The sequence below is a fragment of the Stegodyphus dumicola genome, chromosome 4 (assembly GCF_044657685.1).
Source record: "Stegodyphus dumicola isolate Sdum_Otavi_A_Nest chromosome 4, ASM4465768v1".
In the NCBI taxonomy this organism is placed as follows: Eukaryota; Metazoa; Arthropoda; class Arachnida; order Araneae; family Eresidae; genus Stegodyphus; species Stegodyphus dumicola.
Genome location: NC_140771.1, coordinates 225,286,022 through 225,306,556, shown reverse-complemented (window position 1 = coordinate 225,306,556; position 20,535 = coordinate 225,286,022). Strand labels below are relative to the sequence as shown.

At 33.9% G+C, this 20,535-nt stretch overlaps 1 protein-coding gene across 1 annotated transcript in view; it reads left to right on the top strand.

Moving 5' to 3' along the window:
* Positions 1-13,087, top strand: part of Faa (fumarylacetoacetate hydrolase) — a 34,100-nt gene extending 21,013 nt beyond the window's left edge. Inside the window, exons 8-12 of the mRNA XM_035351486.2 lie at positions 6,034-6,240; positions 9,747-9,793; positions 10,085-10,186; positions 10,409-10,526; positions 12,917-13,087. Of these exons, the coding sequence (XP_035207377.1) occupies positions 6,034-6,240; positions 9,747-9,793; positions 10,085-10,186; positions 10,409-10,526; positions 12,917-12,993 (551 nt within the window). The 3' untranslated portion in view covers positions 12,994-13,087. The remainder of the gene's footprint in view (positions 1-6,033; positions 6,241-9,746; positions 9,794-10,084; positions 10,187-10,408; positions 10,527-12,916) is intronic.
* Positions 13,088-20,535: the final 7,448 nt, after the last annotated feature.

Genomic DNA, 20,535 nt, shown 5'->3' with positions numbered 1-20,535 from the left:
ATAAAAATCACAGTTTTTGCTAATAAGATTTTATACATCTCATGAAACGACTTTTTAGTGCATTTTGAGTATTTTTTTTTTTTACTGCATTTTGAGCATAAGCGTAATTCTTGTCTAAACATCATTACTTTGAAAAACGGTAAAAACTCTAAACAAAAAATTTATGAATTTACTTTTGCCTACAAATAAAGTAAAATTAAGTAAGATTAATAGTACATGATGCTATGAAACAAATAAGGTAAAATTAAACAAGATTTGGTAATTTTTTTTTTAATTTTATGAACATTTTCAGGCAGTAGTAGCAAATATCTATCATTTCAAATGTTTATAGAAACCAAGGATTGTTTTATTTATTTTTCTGTTTTCAAAATTATTATGGTATTAAAAGATGATCATTTATGACAATATTAATAACTCATAAAATTCGGAGCATAAACTTTTTCTGAGTGTAATGAAAAATTAAAAAAAAAATTCGCAGTAAATAAAAAAATCTTATGCGGAACTAGAAATAAATTAAAAAAAATAATTACTATAAAATACAAGATATTATATGTCCAATCTTAAATTTTTATTAATGCGCCTAAAGTAACCTTGTAATTTTATATACCTGTAAATACTTTAAGCAGAATGACTATACATCCATAAATACGTATGTATGAAAGTAAACAATTTAGGATATTTGTTGCATTGAAAAATTCGCTTATTTCACTTTTCATTTCAAATATTTGTGAAAACAAGATTATACCTATTTATCTATTAATGTAAATACACACACCTATATATATATATTTAGAGAGAGAGAGGAAGAGAAACAGATAATATGGTTTATTGATGCTTAAATAAAATTAATTTAGTAAATATGCTTCGAATATTTTCTCTCTGTTTAGATTCATTGTAACGTGCAACTGCATGATGCATTCTGATTTTTAAATATTGAAATATCACTGCTTTAATTAATTTAATCAGCTGGTTTTTATCTGGCTCATCATCATAAATATGGTCTTGAAGAGAAGGAAATATATGTGTTCCTACGCTTTTTAAGACTTTCAGAGTCATGAAATTTATAATATTTTTTTTATTCAATTTAAACTCCTTTTCAGTCTGCCTAAAAATTATTTCTGCATTTTTGCAGATCATTCGGACGTCACTGGAAGGAGAAGTCAAACCTTTACATCCAGATTTATAATATTTGAAACCTAGCAAACCATCATATGGTTCTGTTGAAACTAAAACTGAGAAACAGATATTACATTTTACTTTATAAGCTAAGCTTTTAACAACAAAACCAGCTATATAAGATGTATACTTTTCGTTCTTCAATATTCTTATTTTTCATTAGTTATAATGCTAGGAATTAAAATTTACCTATAATTTAAAAAAGCAGCAAAAAATTATAAATTTTAAAGAAAAACTTTCAAAAATTCATTTTTAGGCATTTTAGTATGTAGCTATAATTTAGTATTAGTTATAGTTTTAGTAATTGTAAGAGGAAATTACTTGGTTGAATTTTTCTGTTAGTTCAGATTTAAAATATTATTTTCTAAAAGAAGAAGTTACAAATTCGCTTACATCAGAGGAAAAGCTAAAAATATATACAAGCCTGAAAGCATGCAATAGCTTTATAATTATTTAGAACGTTAATTATGCTTGAAAAACATGCTAAGTATTTAAAAAGCAATCTCAGTGTCAAAAATAAAAATATTTAAAAATTCTTACTTGTGAAATGAGGCACTACCACCAGCTTTTTCGTGACAATTGTACGCGCTGCAATAGTCAACCATTGCTAATTTCTGGAAGTCGTCCCTACTCCTCCGGATGTGATCAAGGTGACAGCCGGAACGCGCCAGACAAGGGAGAAAACGCAATTGGGTTAGTCTATTTCTTATAAGGTCCATGTAGTGGTGACGATATTCTCATTTTCGATGATGATGATAGTGAAAACGATTTTTATGGTTTTGAAAGCGATTAAAGTCTAATTTCATGATAGGCAACGTTTTCCTTGAGTCTGTGTTTTTTGTTGTTTCTGCTTTATTTTATATTATGTTTGATTGCTTGCCGTTCATTCATTTATTCATTATTGAAATTTACATATCATGTTCCAAATAGCTTGCCGTTTGTTAATTTTCCTTAATAAAAATATGTTTGGTAATTGCATTCAATCATTTTTTATTTGGCTTTTACGAAACGTGTGAACTAAAAGAAACATTTTAAGTTATTGTGGTACCGCGCTGTCGCGCGGACTATTGAAACTTTTTTTCCTTGTGTGTGGCCTTCTAAATAAGGGTGCGTCTTATATGCCGTCAAATACGGTATCATTCAAGGCACAATATCCGGAGCTGTTGCTTACTTGTTGAGATTCAACAGAGAATCTGCTATTTTGTCTTATGCGTTTAACAGTATTCCAATTAGAATCATCCAGCGTGGGGGTTCTCCTGATCTTTTAGTTTCCTTGAATTAACTTGCATATCACTTCCTAACGGTTTTGAAAAGCGCAATATCGAGATCATAGTGTTCCTTCATAAGCGATGCAAGAATTCTTTCCTCGTCGTTCGTGAGCTCTACCGATTGTTCCTAGTAACGAATGTGCCAGTGTCCTTTAAGTTCAAGTATTCGATTAATCTTATGGTAAATGAATCCGCGAGGCGGATCGTCTTCCATGATTAGTTGGTTTGCGCTGGGTTCCGTAAACGTAAGCTGATCCACATTCGAGAAGAAAAAGCAAAAAATAACTTACCAAAGTTCGAGATGTCATGGAACTTTCGACCTGTCTCTTCGAGCTCAGTGCAAGAGAAATACTCAAGGCTTATCTATGGCTGGCGCAGTCTTTGTGGATTCGAAATTTTGCTGCCAAGCGCCTTCCTAAATTCTAAAAATTTTGCGTCCCAGTGCTTTGCCTAAATTCTAAAGATTTTGCCTTCCCTTAATCTCTAAATTCTAAAAATTTTGCGTTCCATAAATTCTGCCGCCTGGTACGGCCGCACCAGCTTTGGCAATGGTCCACTCCTTATCCGAATAATAAACCAGTTATGCAGAATTATAAACAGCACTTAATGTAATCTTTTGGCCTATGAGTATCATTTACAAAATCTATTTTCTGCACATAGAAAGGAATTTCTATTAAGTTTCTCCTTGTCAACACACTCAGTACTTCGAAATGTAGTTAGTTAAGGTCTGTAATCATTGCCAAGCGTAATGTGAATGTAAACATTTACTATGCTCTTTGGTTTTCAAATACTAATATTTTAAAAACAAAATTGTTTGGACATAGCTGTCATTTCTTAAGTGTGCTGATAATTCAGGCTGTAATGAAAACAAAAAATAATAATAATGATTCACCAGGTTGTCATCAGTGTCGAAGTGAAATTAAGAAACGAGTCTGACCACATGTTTTTATTATGAAAAAGGTCTCAAATTTTCAAGCCTAGGGCATAGAAAAAAGCTTCTAAAAAAGATTGGCGATTCAGAAGTCCTGATTGTAAATCATTCCGCATACTGGACGTCCAGATTTCGGACTTTGTACTGTAATTACTTATTAGGCGTATGTCCCTAAGAATGTGGGAGATGAGATAAATAAGTTTATTATAATTATTTATTAATTAATAAACAGTAGAAAACAGATTATTATTAAAATGAGCAAAATTATAAATTTTAGTCAAATTTTTTCTTTGTTAAAAAAGTTATTTTTTATTATTCGTTATGTATTGATAGTAATATGGAAATTAAATTAACATATCTTCGTAGTTTTAAGATTTGGGCTAAAAGTTCTTTTTTACTGTTGGCCTCATTTGTTTTAGTCCAAAGGGGCTTTATCCCTGAAGGACTATTGTTTTCGTTTTGCGATTTTGCGTTGAAAACTCTAAAAGGCTGTATTACTTTTCAAACTGTTGCCACCAGATATTATCGCCCTGTATTATATTTGAAGAAATTAAATAATGAAGAATCTGCATAAATGTATGTATGTTTCTCTCATTGTGATAAAACAACGATACCTATAGAGCCACCCAATCTTGAATGACGTAATCCTCCTACGAATATGGGCATCTGGAAGCCCAAATTTGGAATTTGTTTTATTATTAATTTCATATTTTGTGAAACTTTAACAAATTTTTGACTAACAAACTCAAGGATTTCAAAACGAACAATGGCAACGTTGTACGGAAAAAAACATTTTTATCTCCAGCAGGAGAGACTGTATATCGGAAATTCTAAATGTATGCTCACTTTAAAATTATTTTGCGATATGGCTCTTGAACTGAATTTTATGGTTTAAATGCGAAGAACACGATATTTAATAAAGAAAGGTAACACACAAAATGTTAAAAAAAAACCGGTCCTTTGGACATAATTTAAAATCTGAAACCTTTCAGATTTTCTTTTTATTCATGTGTTTATTTATTTATTTTATATACACTCATGTCCATAAATTAAGCATAATTTGGATTCACGCGGAAATCGAACTCTAAAATAAATATATCACCTGTAAAATCACTACACAGATTTTCAAGAATAAATATGCAAATTTCAGGAAGTAATCAGATGACACCGATGGTACGTACAATAACGAGAGTGTAAGAGAGTGATATATAAGGAATACAGGCAAAGAAGTAAAATTGTTCGCAGGCGCTTTATAAACATTTCAGTGCAATAACCGAATAGTTATAATAGAAAGGACGCATTTGGATGATTTTTTACGTGGTAGAATTATCGGCCGTCTGGAATGTGGGCGTACCAAACTGGAAGTATCAGACAAACTTGGAATTGCCCAGAGTGTCATCTCCAGGCTTTGGCAACGACTCCAAGATGATGGTAATGTGAGTCGACGTTACAGCACAGGTCGCCCCAGAGTTACAACACCGAATGAGGACCGGTATTTGGAAGTTACTGCCAAAAGAAACAGGCGGAGCACAGACTCAGACCTGTCTCGTCAGCTCTCTTCAGCCACTGGTACGACAATTTCAAGGGAGACCGTGTACAGACGCTTAGGGTAGATTGGTGTATATGCTCGTAGACCTGTCAGATGCGTTCCACTTACTGCAACTCACTGTCGCCTGCGGTTAGCCCAGAGTAGACAGCATGCATTGTGGACATCGCAACAGTGGGCTTGTGTGATGTTTTCAGACGAGTCCAGGTTTAGCTTTCAGTCTGATTCTCGTCGGACTTTCATATGGAGAGCTCCTGGTACCCGTTACCACCAAGAAAACATCATTGAAAGACACCGTTACGGTGGTGCAGGAGTGCTCGTTTGGGGCGGAATTATTCTGGGTTCCAGAACTGACCTGCATGTTCAAATTGGAACCATGACAAGCCAAATCTATCGGGACGTCATTCTGGAACAACATGTACGTTTGTTTCGGGGCGCCATGGGCGCACAATTTGTGTTTATGGATGACAACGCCCGTCCTCACCGTGCAAACATCGTAAGCGAATGCCTTCAATCGGAGGATATCACCCGTATGGACTAGCCAGCATTCTCACCGGACTTAAATCTTGTAGAGCACGTGTGAGACATGCTTGGCCGACGAGTTGCAGCCCGTCAATCTCCTCCTACATGTCTATCGGAACTTCGGAGATCATTGCGTTTTGAGTGGTGTAATATCCCCCAAGATCAGATCGATAATTTGATACTCAACATGCCTAGGCGTTGTACGGACTGTATTGCATCGTCTGGGAGACATGCAATGTATTAACATTCATACCAACCATGTAATATTGGTTTTTTGTAATTTTCTCCAGAGAGAAAAAATCGCTAATTTTTTTAATAATATCAAACATATAGCATCTTTTTTTGCTCTTTACCTTTTGTTTAATAAATAAGCTTTACAAATAAGTCAAATTTGTTTTGCTTCTAACTCTTCCTTTGCCTGATTTTGCATTATCCTTAATTTATAGACATGAGTGTATATATATGTGTGTGTGTGCATGTGTTATTACCAATTTTACTAGTTTTATTTGATTATAGAATCATTAAATACCATACAGACCTATTTTTATACTTTTGTTTTCGTATTTTGTAAATGTATTTGTATTTTCTAGCTCGTGATATACAAAGATGGGAATATGTGCCTTTAGGACCATTTTTATCAAAAAATTTAGGAACAACAATTAGTCCTTGGATTGTTCCGATGGAAGCATTGCAGCCGTTCATATGTGAGAATGTGCATCAAGATCCTGCTCCATTTCCTTATCTTCAACACTCAGATGCATATAACTTTGACATTCATCTGGAAGTATTATTGCGACGTGAGTAAAACACTAAAACTATTTCAGTTTATCATTTTGCAATTTTCTTTTTTAAGAAAAAAAAGAAGAGAATAAGGAGGCAGACTAAGGTTCTCATACCATATTTACACATTTATATTTTCCACATTTATATTTATTGTCATATAAATATAAATTTACACATTTATATTTATTGTCATTTATTTTATACTTTTGAAGTTGAGGGTCAAATTACCTACAGAATACTACTTCTGAGGAAATGATAAAAGAAGAGTGTATGTGATTAGCAAATGTGATTTAAATATCGGGTTTTTAACGAAAGTTTCCCGCCACCGCAAATATCGTCTGCGCAAAGAGGCGTGTTTAATCATATTTTGTCAAACGATTTTTGGCATTTGAAAGAGACTTACTTTTACACTCTGTTGTGAAATTTCTAAAAAACTATCGTAATCATTAAGGGGTCTAGTGGCGGATAGGGTCGTTGGGCCGGAGCGATTTCGGGTCGATCAAGAAACTCGATCGAATCAACACAGATGACTCGACGAGACAGCCCTGCGTGTAAGGGAACGTGCGTAGAATTAATACTTTCACTCAAAAGTATATCTTCGAATGATATACAAAATGTACAGATACGACAAATGGCAAAATCTATTCCGGATAAAATATCAACTTTTAGAAAAATTTTGTCTGCTCACGTATATTTGATAATATTTCAATATACTAAGCCGGTAACGAAATATTTGAAGACGAAAGGATTACATTAAATCCAAGCATATAATATGGTTAGGGAGGCTACAAGCTCTTTACAAGCTACTTCTAGGAAACTTTGACTTAATATTTAATGCATCAAAATCGTTTGCAACGGATGCAATAATAAACTACAACAGCTGGGTTGTGATATAAATATACAAGAACTATCAGGTTCAGTGTTCCTCCTTACTTGCTTTGGGAACATTAAATGACCTGACTCGGAACAGGGAGCTTACTAAAGCTATGTTCAATAAATGTGGGGAGTAGACAAGATACACAGGAAGGGTATACGAAACCCTTTATTTTTCTCTCTTTACAATGATTTCCGGACTTCGGAATACAGAGACCAACCACTTGTGGTCTGAACGTAAGAATATGAAAATATTAACTAAACTCTCACTAAACTAACTTTGGATTAATAAACAAGTGCCTACTTGAAGATTGGCCGTATATTAACAGAAAGGCCGTATGTAGTACAGAGAACTGTTAACACTACGATACGTTTAAAATTATCACGAGGATTAAACCTCTGGCCTTGAAGGCAACCAGCAACCGAGTAAAACTGCTATGGCAAGCGGCCTGCTCCTAACCACTCCTTCCTCTCTCTTGCTTGGCAAAAAGCCACAACTTAAGTACTTGGCGTTCGCAAGACAAATTTGCATAAATAAGTTAAAGCTTTTAATTCTGGCCGGAAGTAGAAAATAAGAAGTGATAGTAAAGATTTAAAATAAAATAAACGTTAGTAAAACTTAAGATCCTTACAGAACTACCTGCTAGAAGATGCCGAAAAATGAAACAAATGAACGACGAAGAATCGTCCGACTATAATTTCAATTGCCCTATCAAACAATTCGAAGTTACTGCCTTTAACTTCATAATGGATACTAACCCTTTCATCGATGGGACGTAGGTTTAAAGGGCATAAGAAGTTGTATTAAGACATATCACTTCTCGATCCCCAAAACTTTCCGAAGCCATTGTGACCGAACTCTTTCGACTATTTATATATATTATTAGGGCGCTATGCAGGTGTAACAATTGATAATCTTATGAATGAATATCAGGACCTAGTAATTAAATGGGTTAAACGGTAATTTGAATGCAGATCGGTACATTCCTGACGTCTTACGTCCAGTGGTTGTGCTCTAGTATTCGATTGCTGCCCTTGCCTACATGGTCTCCAGATCTGTCACCCATTGACAATATCTGGTCATGCATTGCTGAGAGACTGGCCCGCCAGCCCTCTCCAGCTAAATACGGTTGATGAAATGTAGCATAGATTTGATGCAGCATGGAATGTGTGCCCGATTCTGTCATTCAAGCCCAGTTCGACTCCATGCCTAATTAGGTAAGGGCCGTTTTAGATACCAAGGCTGGCAGCTGTTTCTACTAATTTCGCGCCCCTGAAAACCTCCAAGCTGCTTACAAATTTAATCATTTTATCTTCATGCCATACTGTTTACGTACAATAAATATCTTTTTTGTATTTGCTTTCCTTCATAGTGTTGCAATTTTAATGGCCAGCAGTGTATCAACAAGTTAGCATAAAATTATAGATTAGGGTCATGGTTAGGAACGTTCCCCCTCACCTAACTTTATTATGAACGTTTTTTGGCGGAAAACTTTCGTTACAACTAGATAGATGCATTAGCATTACTTTTGGTTATTGACTTCAAACATTACTGTTGATTAGTAACTTCAATGCTATCATTATTACTATTTTTGTATTGGTGCATTGTTGTCTTGGCATTCGAATAAAAGCAAAATGTCTTGTTAAGCTACATTATATAAATCTGATACTCAGTACCGTAAAGGCATACAATAATGAATTTTAAAAGAAATTAATGAAGAAGATTGGGCAGTTTATCAGTGCTATGTATATCCTTTTTTAAGGAGTGGCTAAAAATGGATTCCAGGAAGACAGGCAGTGACGTAATTTTGTGAAAAGAAATGTGTGCTCCTAAGGCTCTAAAGACAGACATATTAATCTACCACCTAAGCATCTTATTCCATGGAGAAATTGTCTTTATAATCTCTTCAATTTATCTTCATAGGGGCTGAGATGAGTAACCTTGGCTAGGATTTTAAAGGGATAAACTAGAGGCATGTACAAAAAATTAGTGGTGTGAGAACTTCCAGGAAGTAGTAATTCTTGTGAAAGAATTGGTTTCCAAAATTCGAGGATTAAATTGTATATTATGCAAATTAATCAAATGTTTCTGAATAATATGCTAAAAATACTAGGAGTAGATGAAAGCGAGAAATATGCAAGTAAAGCAAGTAAATATGCTATATTATGTATAAATTTTTAATTACAGTTATTACAGTTGTTTTACGTTGGAAATCTTGAAAATTTTAAGGATGGAAAGGGGAATGGCATTGGTTACAGGCAGCAAATTTAAAAAAAAAAACATTTTATGTATGATTATTATTATTTTAATTTTACCCTCAGCTAGTATTTATGCTATTAAATTATTTTTAACTGATGTGTTTATTTAAAATTATTATGAAGCTAAAAAGATTACTTTTTTTTTTTTTTTTTTTTTTTTGAATGAAATAGAAATGTTTTATAATTTATTTGTTTAGAAACATGGAAACTTTCTGATTTGGTACTTAGTTTTACTTTAGGCTAATTTTAAGAAAAGTGTATTTTGCTATTTCTTACAGTCATCTTCTCATCATTCCGTTTGAAATTATAAAATCTGTATATTTTTCTTTATTGATTACATTTTTATTGATATTTCAATTAACTGATACTTTTATTTATTTATTTTCAGCTGAAAATTCTAAAGAAACTTCTGTTATTTCAAGATCTAATTTTAAGGTTGGTAAAAATCAGTAATTGTTTTTAAAAAATACATAAAAACTTCAAAATTTTTATGGTTGTTCTTGAAATTAGTTTCTTAGCTAGCATTTTTATTCCATTTCCATAGTATTATTTTAATATTATTTTCTTTCACAGCCCTAAAATATTCTAACTTAATATTCTATAATATAGTATATAGTTTTCAGTAATTCTGTAATATATATGGTTTTATAAATTGACATAGGTTTGTATAAATTTATTATTCATATGTATTATTCATAAACTTATTTTTTGTTAAAAATTTCTTAGAATATGTACTGGAGTATGAAGCAACAACTAGTACATCACACTGTCACTGGCTGCAACATGAATGTTGGAGATCTATTAGCATCAGGAACAATTAGTGGCAAGGTAAGATGTAATTAATAGCTATTTTGAAAAAGTACATAACAAAATTTTATACATTTCACTAAACAGGTAGAGCGAATTTGCTGCTTTGCAATTTACTTTATTCCGGTTGTTTTTAGAGTCTTTTTTTTTTCTTTTTTAGCAATTATGAGACATATAAATTATTTAAAAATCAAGATTTATATTTAGCATACACGTTAGTAACGTTTATGATTCTTTTTTTAGTCTCCAGATTCTTATGGGTCTATGTTAGAACTTTCATGGAAAGGAACAAAACCTATTACTTTACTAGATGGGCAGATTAGAAAATTTTTGCAGGATGGAGATGAAGTTACCCTAACAGGTAACAAAAACTCTGCTGTTTTAATTGTGTTATTTTTGCTTTTTTTAAGAAAATAATTTACTATTTTTACCATTGATATGACCTTCACTGTTTAATCTTTTGCACATTTTAAAGGTTATTTTTGTAAATTTGTTTGGTATTATAACATAAAAATATCAGTACTCGTACTGATATATATATATATATATATATACGCATCATTCATTATTCCATATTTTTTGCATTTAATTCATTAATACTGTTTTAAATCTTGCTAAGTTGATTTAATTATTTAAATTGAAATTAAAAAGGTCATTTATGAAATTTGAGAAGAATCTGGATTTAGTATTCAGAGAACCTGAACTGCAGAAAATTTCATAAAGTGCTTAAAGTACCTGTAAAGTTAATTAATCGTAGAAACAATGATAGTTGTTCTAGTTGCATTAATATGCATTAATATTAACGTTTTGATGAATTATAGTGACACATCATGCTTCAGTAGCTGTGTTTGAAACTGAATATTGTATAACCATACAGATGTCAATGATAAAAAGTATACAGATTCAGGAGTTTTGTAGAGCTGATTGTTCTGTAATATACTTTGTTAGGAGGAGGAATTATTTTAAAAAATTGATTTAGTGATCAAAAGAATTTATAGAATACAAGTTTTTCACTTTTATGGTTGTCTAAGCTATAATATGCCTTTAATATTATCAAATGAAAGATGAGTTATGAGCTGTATCTTGAGATTTTAATTAAAAATTAGAAATAGAGGAAAAGTCATAGATACCAAATAATAATAATAATAATAATTTAATAAAACTATTCTCAGATTTCAATCATAATTCCTATGCGTTTGGAGTTTCTGATTATAAATCTTATTTTTAATCAAATAACATTTACTAAAAATAAAATAATAATAATGATAAGGTTGTGTGATGATTGTGATCCAGATTTCAATATTTTCTGATTATGAGGAATTTAGAACATTAAAAATTCATTAGAAAGCCAAAGCTGGACCTTTTCTTACCAATTAGCTTTAATTATTGTGCAATGAGTATAGAAACTTTGAATATTGAATAAGAGAATATATTTTGTATTTGAAATTTTTGCAACCAAAAATTGAAATTACTGGCCCCTTCGAAATTAAGTATGAGTCTCTGTACATTTATATAATAAAAGGTGGCAAAGTTTACAATGGCTCAGCTGTGCTGCAGGGATAGTGCTAAGCATTTTGCCACCCAGTATGCAATATCTGTAGATCCTAAATTCTGTTGCCCAGTCAACCCCTCCTAACAGAAAGTAGCCCAGAATCTTCCCTAAATTCTAACAATTTTGCCAGCTTTAAATTTTGCTGTTTGGTGCTTGTCTAAATTCTAAAAGTTTTGCAACTCCTAAATTATTTTGCCTGGTGTGACCTTAAAATCTTTACTGGCCTTGTTTTGTCATAATGCCATGCACAGCAATTCAAGACAAGCATGGCAGTATGTTTTTGTGCATGTTTAGTTAATAAACATTTGAAAAACATTATAGACTTATTCTGAGCTCATATCAATATTTTCATGAATACTTGATACCTCTATACATTTTATTTTTATTAAATTTTGCATACCTCTATGATTTGTTTATATCACATCAGAAATAGATCTATTTGCATAGTAAAAAATTCAATGTAGCAATTTCTCAGAGAACAAATATCATCTTTACTTGATTTATTCAATTATGCAGATGATCATCAAAAATTCAAAAAAATAAGCAACTCAGAAACTGGATACTTCTGTATCTATCAAAGTTAAGGCTAGCAGCTTTCTGTGAAGAAATCATGTTATGTAATTCTTTTTCTCTCATTACTAAATAACTATGCAAATGTAAAATATTAAATACTTTATACATCTTTTACTTTAAATAAAGCAGAAACGATATTACAAATATAACTTAAACAAAGATTCTTGAGAATTGAAAATGTACATACTTATCTTTCTCATTTTATTCTGTAGACCCAAAAGTACAAGCACAGTGATTAGAAACTAGGATGCATGGAAAATTTTTAGCCATTCATAAAAATGCATAACTTTTATATATTTTACTATATTTTAATGCTTAATTCTTCCATCTAATAAAATAAGTAATTTAAATCTGAATTTAATTATTTTATGTAGTTAGTACTATCATGTATATTTTTTAATTAAAAGTTTTTATTTCTTTCAAAAATTTTCCTGTTATTATTTAAATTTTTTGTCATGTTGAAAGATCTACAGATGACGTAAAAATTTCTGAAGTATGAAAATATATGCTGCACATATTTCTTTTCAAAGGATTTAATAACAAGAGAATCTGAAACTTAAATACTATTCTGGTGTGTTTTTCTTTTCTCTTATCAAAACTGTTTTAATGCTTCTCCACCCCCATAGGATATTGCCAAGGTGATGGATACAGAGTTGGTTTTGGAACTTGTACAGGCAAACTCTTGCCAGCCCTTCAATTCTAAAATTAATGAGAGACTACTCTTATCAAAAAGAAGAAGCATTTAAAAATTATTTTGTATACTTTATTTTGAAATAAAATATCAAAGTATTTTTTCACTGCACAAGCTTTATTTTTAAGATTAAACTTTCATTTCCATTTGCTCTTGGCGTTTTGTGCAATCATTACTTCTTGGCGCAACACGATAAAATGAAGTACCAGGTACACTCCAAATTCGGTCGCTTCGTAGTTAGATAATGATATTTAAATCTTGTAAAATTATTTATGATTTTTTTATAACGCTAATCAAAGGCATTGTGGAATAGTTCTTTCTTGATAACGTGTTGTCTGTTTTTGTGTGTGTGTGTGATTATGGCAAAGGCTCGAGGGCTATCTGCCTAAGGGGAGGGATGCCTTCGTGGAGGACTTTCTAAGGGAAATTGGCTCGTATACACGTTACACATGGGGAAAACCACGAAAACGCCCATGCAGCCAGCCCGTTTGCAGGATTCGAACCTCGGACCGAACTACCAGTGTTCAGCGACTTTACCGCTCGGCTGCTGGTGGGCCTTGCCTGTTTTTGAATACTATTTGTTATTGAGCGATCACGATCATGGCCGCTGCGCAACACCGAATTTGTGCAATCCTCTGAGATTAAGTGGTTTGGTTTGGTTTATTTAATTATGGCAAAGCACACTAGGGCTATCTGCCTAAGGGGAGGGATGCCTTCGTGGAGGACTTTCTAAGGGAAACTGGCTCGTATCCACGTTACACATAGGGAAAACCACGAAAACACCTATGCAGCCAACCCGTTCGCGGGATTCGAATCTCGGACCGAACTACCAGTGTGCAGCGACTTTACCGCTCGGCCGCTGGTGGGCCTGAGGTTAAGTGGAAACAGGTCGCTAAGGAGATATGTGAGGTAACTTGAATATAGGAAAACACACGACGAAGGCTATCTGCCTAAGAGGAGAGATGCCATCTTGGAGTACTTCCTAAACAAAACTGGCTCATATTAACGTTGAATATGGAGAAAACCAGCTATGCAGCCAACCTGTTCACCTGTGCTCAAACCTAGGTCAAACTGCCAGTATCTTAACCACTTAGCCATTGGTGCGGTCAACAAATGGGAAGAAGAACGGTAATCAGAGTCGTAGCTAAGGTTTTCAGCGCCCAGGGACAACTGAAGATTTCGCGCCCCCTACTGCTTGCCAAGGATAGAAAACATTTAATTCTAAAATGTCGTAACATCAGTTTGGCGCCTCTTGGATTCTGCGCCCAGGGACAGATGCCCCCCTTGCCCCCCTCTAGCTACGCCCCCGACGGTAATGTATCTTGTAATCCTTTTTTAATAATTAAAATGTGTGTTTTAAATTGCTAAAATTGCACCTGACATAAATTTTACCACGCAACACACTGTATTACTTTATGATCAGAGGATTTAGGTTAATAAAATCTGTAATTGAACTACATAAATTTCAGTTTTATTCATCCTTTCATTTAGAAAGCTAAAACGAAGAGTACAATACGTAGCTGAAAAATTATAATATTGCGTGAGAGCGCAGGTCCCTTTTCATTGATAGTCGCGCATTAAGGTATAGCAGATCCACTGGACGTGGATAGGGAATATTTTCATATTAGAATTCGTTCCTCAGTAGCCAAATGGTACTGCTGAATGCTGGTAGTTCGAATCCTCGCGAACTCCCTGGCAACATTGGGGCTGTCGTGGTTTTCTGCTAATATGATGTTAATATGAGCCAGTTTTTCTCAGAAAATTCTCCACGAAAGTATTCCTCTTTTTTCATAGAAAATCCCTATATGCTTTATCGTATTGGAGACAAGCAACAAACATATTGGAGAACCGCAAAACAGTTTATTTGGTAAAGGATGAAGCGTTATCTGCGTAAGGGAATAGAAGTTTTCGCGGAGGACTTTCAAAGGAAACCTGCTTCTTATATATATTACATATGAGGAAAATCAGGAGGAAATATATGAGGAACATCTTTGCAGTCGGACCATTCGCAGGGATTAGAATTATCTTGTTCAGCTGCCTTATCCACTTTGCCACTAGTGGACCATCAGACCTCTTAGAGTCGCATTAGACTCATTGGCGTAATGTGCATCGAATTAGCCCTTATGTTTAATAAATATTTTAACTGTGGCGATCGGTCCAAAAGCATCATTTTGTTGAAATTTACGTTACTCTTCAGTGTTTGAAATACATTCATTTTAAATATAAAATGAAAACTATAAAGATGAACAAAAATGTATTAATTTAAAAACATTTATAACTGTAAAATTTGGTTGCATTAACGCGCACTTAGAAGGCTTAAAGAGAATATTTGAGAACGAAAATCAAAATTGATCCTATTGTCAGAGCGACTGAAGGAAGTCAATGGTGATCAAGAAGTCGATAGCTGAATGTGCACTGACAATTGATAGTCACAATCAAGATCCTATTAATTACAATAATAGCTTATGATTAATTGTTACTATAAAGCTATATCATATAATAAGAAAGAAACCACATAAAATAAATTCCTTGAAGTTGGCAACCCTATGGTGACATAATTAATAAAATTCAAAAAGCAAATATTGTACTTGGCTTATATATATTCATTGTTCAACGCCTGAAGAGGATGCCAAAACTTTAAGGATACTGAGGACTTACATAACGAAGCGTACTGAAAACCAGGTCGCCGCCAAACTGCAAAAGCTGCAAATGGACCTCGAGCTTATGGCTACTGAAAACTTAATTGATCCAAACGAACTTACAGATCCTAACAGATCAAATATTTTCAAGAAGACGTCACCGGCAGTTTTTCCTTCCCAATCCGTGAAGAAAAATAAACATTTAAGAAGTCGACTAAATTGGCTATCACTAGCGAAAATGACTCGGAACTACTACTCAACAACCAACCTTGGACAAAGATTGGATTATACCCACCAAATTTGCCAAGAACACATCAGCCCAAGCTACTGTACATGAGTCTTCAACAAATAATTAGTTTGAATCTTTAGAAGTTGACACTTCTGATGATTATAAAAATGGAATGCCAAGATGAAAAAGAAAACACCGATGGTGAAAGATTGACATTATCTCTGACAATACGCCAACTCTGCGAAAAGAAAGATTACTCATCTGTTCGAGACCCGCAGGTCACTTGAAAAGAGTTGCAAAGGCTTTTCTCTGAGCATCGAATACAAGGATGCAGATGCACCGAAACCCTTTTTTGAGATAAAATTACTCTTTTCTTTGATTCCAGTCGAAATCGTAATGCAGCATTTGGTCTATTTCTCAAGAAAGACATTCATTACGGTACTTTTAGGAGAAGAGCGGTCAATCCGTGGTTTACCTCCTGATTCTAATTCCAAGAAAACTGAGATGGAATGTCTTGCAAAAGGTTTTCCTGTGGTAAAAGTTACTCAATTGACAAAATTCAAGACAGCATGACGAAGCATCCTGAATTTTTCATTTCCAGGAAAAATGAACTGGTGCAGGTAGAAACAATTACTCGCTGAAGATGATTTTAGATCTGCGTGTTAAAATTAGGTCTTACAAATGAGGTGAAAGTGGCATGATTTTCTTCCGTTGTCAGAGATTATTCCATGGTCAGATCTGTAACAACCTGCTTAGACGCCCGAAGTGTAGTCGGAGTCGCCTAACCTACACATGTATTATCTCCAAGGAAGAGAAACTAACTTGTATTCATTGCAAGCTGGATCACGAGGCCTTTTCGAAAAAATGTGAACTTTAACCCAAAATTCGCACCAAGAAAGAAGATGAGAGGCTCTCTCGAGACCGAAGAAACTTACTGACAATGATGCACAGGATCGTAACATCCAAGTACCGGATGAAAATGCCGTTGCAAAAGTGCAGTTGCTCGACCAAACATACTCGGACTACTACTACAAAAAATCCGAAGCCTATTTTTAATGTAGATTAAAGAATAAATAATTTCTTCAGCAAATTTATCCAGATTGCCGAAAACTGCAAGATTAAAACCACCGAAAAGAAGCTTCTGCTTGCACTTAGTACCATTGACATGGCTGGAGTAAAACTTTAAATTTCTACTTCTTTGTTGGATGAAATTGAAGACTCATTGGTCTTTTTCTTCCTATCATCTCATATTTCCCTCTGGGAACTTTCATCGTGATGTGCGTAAGGATTATTTAGTGAACCGGACACATCGCGTTTTTTGATTAATGTTACCGATACCGATAACATAAAAAAAACTACAAGGAAGAGGCTTCAATTTCGTTGAAGCTAAATGATCATCTTCGGTTTTCTTTCTGAAATTGAGACTTGTTTATAATGACTGACACTGAATAAAAAAGAATTCCATTACTACTTCTATAATTGTCCGTTATTGAAAAGTATTGTAATATCTCAGAAAATATATTGTTATATACAAGCCACTTGGCGAACTTTAAAAATCTTTTAAAGTTCTCTTCCAAGAACCTCGTAAAACCGCTTAACTGCCGTATATCTGATCTTGATATGATGCAAGAAGAGTTAAATACATCAAAGGGGGATGTTCAAACACAAGTCTTATTCAAAACACATGGATGCGTTAAATTTTGGGAATTAAAAGTCATTCGATAGAAATATTCCCAAACAAAAGTTGTTACCGAACCAACATTATGCAAACTGGAATTTCATTTTCTTGTAAAATTTCAGTAAGAAGAATTTCTTGCTGTTATTGTTCAGTTCCTGTGCATACTTTTTTAATTCTGGTAATTTGATTAAAAATATATTTCCTATAAATTTTTTAAAGATGTTGGTATTCCAATTTATAAGTTTAATTGTTGAAAAATGGAATTGCATTCTTTTATCAAATAGCCTTATACTTCTTTAAGTTTATAAATGCTAATATCCAGATAATCTACAATTAATTTATTTTTATTAATCTTGTTAAGTTTTAAACAGTTAAAGTGGAAGTTGCTAATTTTAATGGGATTATTATTTTTGAATGTAATAATATTATCAGTATATCTGAATGTGTGTTCAAATGTACTGAAATCATTTTCTGAAAGTTTTCTTTTTTTTTTAAACATATTTGTTAGAAAACAAATACAGGTTACATAAGTGAGATGAGTAAGAAATTCGCATTGGAATACCATTTGTTTGTAATTAAAGAATGTTTGCATGCTAGATAAAGTTATTAAAAAGCGAGAAACAGAGATAATCTTTCCATTTTTGTAAATCCAGAATAGTAAGCAATTCTGAAAAAAAATTTGGAAAAAAAAAAATATATATATATATAAATGTGTGCTAACACTTACAACACTTAAAAGTGGATCGGGAATTCTAAACATATGCTGCTGCAGCTTTTAAAAATTTTGTGATTTTATTGTTGAGCGAAATGTGACGTAAGTGCGAAGAAAAGGCTGTTTAATAATATCAATGTTCAGTCAGAGCTAAAAAAAAAAACTGGCTTAGCAGGAGTGAGTGCAACAACAGACTGGTAGACTGTGAGCTCAGCGAAAATGTAGAAAAACCTTAACAAACCCTTTTGGGCCACCGTTAAAATCTGAGCCTTTCAGATTTTTTTTTTTTTTTTTTTTTTTTTCTTTTAAAAATATATTACCGTTTTGTTTTTACTGTTGTCTTTCTTAATTTACTACTGTAATGTGAACTGCAGCATATTTATAGCATATGTTTGTGCCAATACGATTTTTAATTCAATATTGAACTTTTGATTAACAAGCTCAACAATTTGAAAGCGAGCAATGGCAACAGTATACGGAATTAAACACTTTTATCTCCAGGGGGTGACACTGTGTATCGGAAATTCTAAAGTTACGCTGTTGTTTAATATTTTGTGATTTTGCTGCTAAATTGAAATTGATGTGGCGTAGGTGCGAAGAACGTGATATTTAATAAATAATGTTAACATACAAAACGTTAATAATAAATCAACAACAACAACACAAAAAGTTTTGCAGGCAACCTTACTAAGCAAACTGAACACTGATATTGTTACGAAATGTACAGGCGCGGTGAGATGGCTTCCCCGCAAAGCAGTTTTATGGTTCCCGTAAAATTACTAGAGGAGGCAAGGTTGCCACATTTGGCGAGAAATCGCCCCTTTGGCGTTATGCCGTGGACGGATGGAGAACCTTCTGGAACGAATTCTTACCGGTTTAGCCCAGAATGTTCTCGAACACCAGCCATATAAACCCTGCCGGTACGCAGAGAGTTAGTATCGAGTGTGTGTCTCATCTAGAGTGCGGGATAGTTGGTGTCTCGTCTAGCGAGTCAGTCCGTGCGGAGTCGATCGAGTTAACAGCCTAGCAGCGAGTGCCGAGTGAGTCGTCGAGTGCATCGAAGAGTCTCTTAGTGTATCTCGGTTAGTGCATCGTCGAGAGAGTGTGTTAAGCTCCGGGATCGACTGAACCGAAGAGTCGGGAGCTGTGCTCTGCGTGTCGTCGAGTGCATCGCGAGTTGTAGCGTGGAGATTCTTGAGAGTACGTGGAGTTCCGAGAACGACCGAGCAGAGTCGGGAGCTGTACTCTGGTGTTTTGCGGTAAAGCTGTCTCCACCGTTATTGCCTGACAGCGTGAAGGCTGTGTTGCTGATTGTTCCAGCGTGTTTATAGTAAATCTTCGACGACTGTAAAAAGTGTTGTTGGAGCTGTCCTGATTAATATTGGCTAAATAAAAGTGTGTTTCGATACTTCATCAAGTGTTGTCGTTATTCACTCCAAATTCACACGAACCTCGTACGAACGTGAATGAAGAAAATAACGTGACAATTGGTGTCAGAAAAGAAAGAAGGCAACAATATGATGAACTGAGAAAAGGCGGGATAAAACAGAAAAATGTATGTCAACATTTAAGACACTTGTAAAGAACGCTCCTGAACTCTCTACTAGAAAGATCTATGATGCTCTCGATTAGAGATCACACTACGAGGACTATAATTCATTTTTAATTCATATTTTAAAGAACTGTGAATGGCAACGACTTAACGGAGTAATACGCATGCTTAAAGAGATGAGAGTTCTGTTGAGACGCCTGTGAGAGAGAGTTTGGGAAGCTCCGCCAGCGAGCTGAGGTGTGGAGACTGTTTGTCGAGTGATGATGAGTACCATCTTCGTTAACGTCTCTGATCGTGTCACCAGCTCGGATATCTACTAAAGTTTTCTAAATGTATTAATGTTGTATCTGTGATATGTTGTGTTATTAAAAAGTTATGCATCACCACTATCAGTGTTGATTCCGTTCCCACTGAAGCATCCACGACGTCACAGACGAAAAGAAAATAAAAAATTGGAGGTTCCACCGAGATTTGTGTGACAAGAGACCAGGTATGTGTTCTCCACAATATTCATTTCCAGGCCTGAAGTGTATAATGTAGTTATTTATTACTTATTCGGGAAATCAATTCCCAAAGCAGAAGTAGCACATCAGTGCATAAGAGTTTTAAACACTCAATGTGTTCGGTTTATAGTATATCTAACAAGATATTTTCCTTTTGTGGTATATTCGGGAAAACATTTTCCCATTAACACGTAGCACATCAGTGCATTTTATAGCACTTCAGTGCATAAGAGTTTTTAAA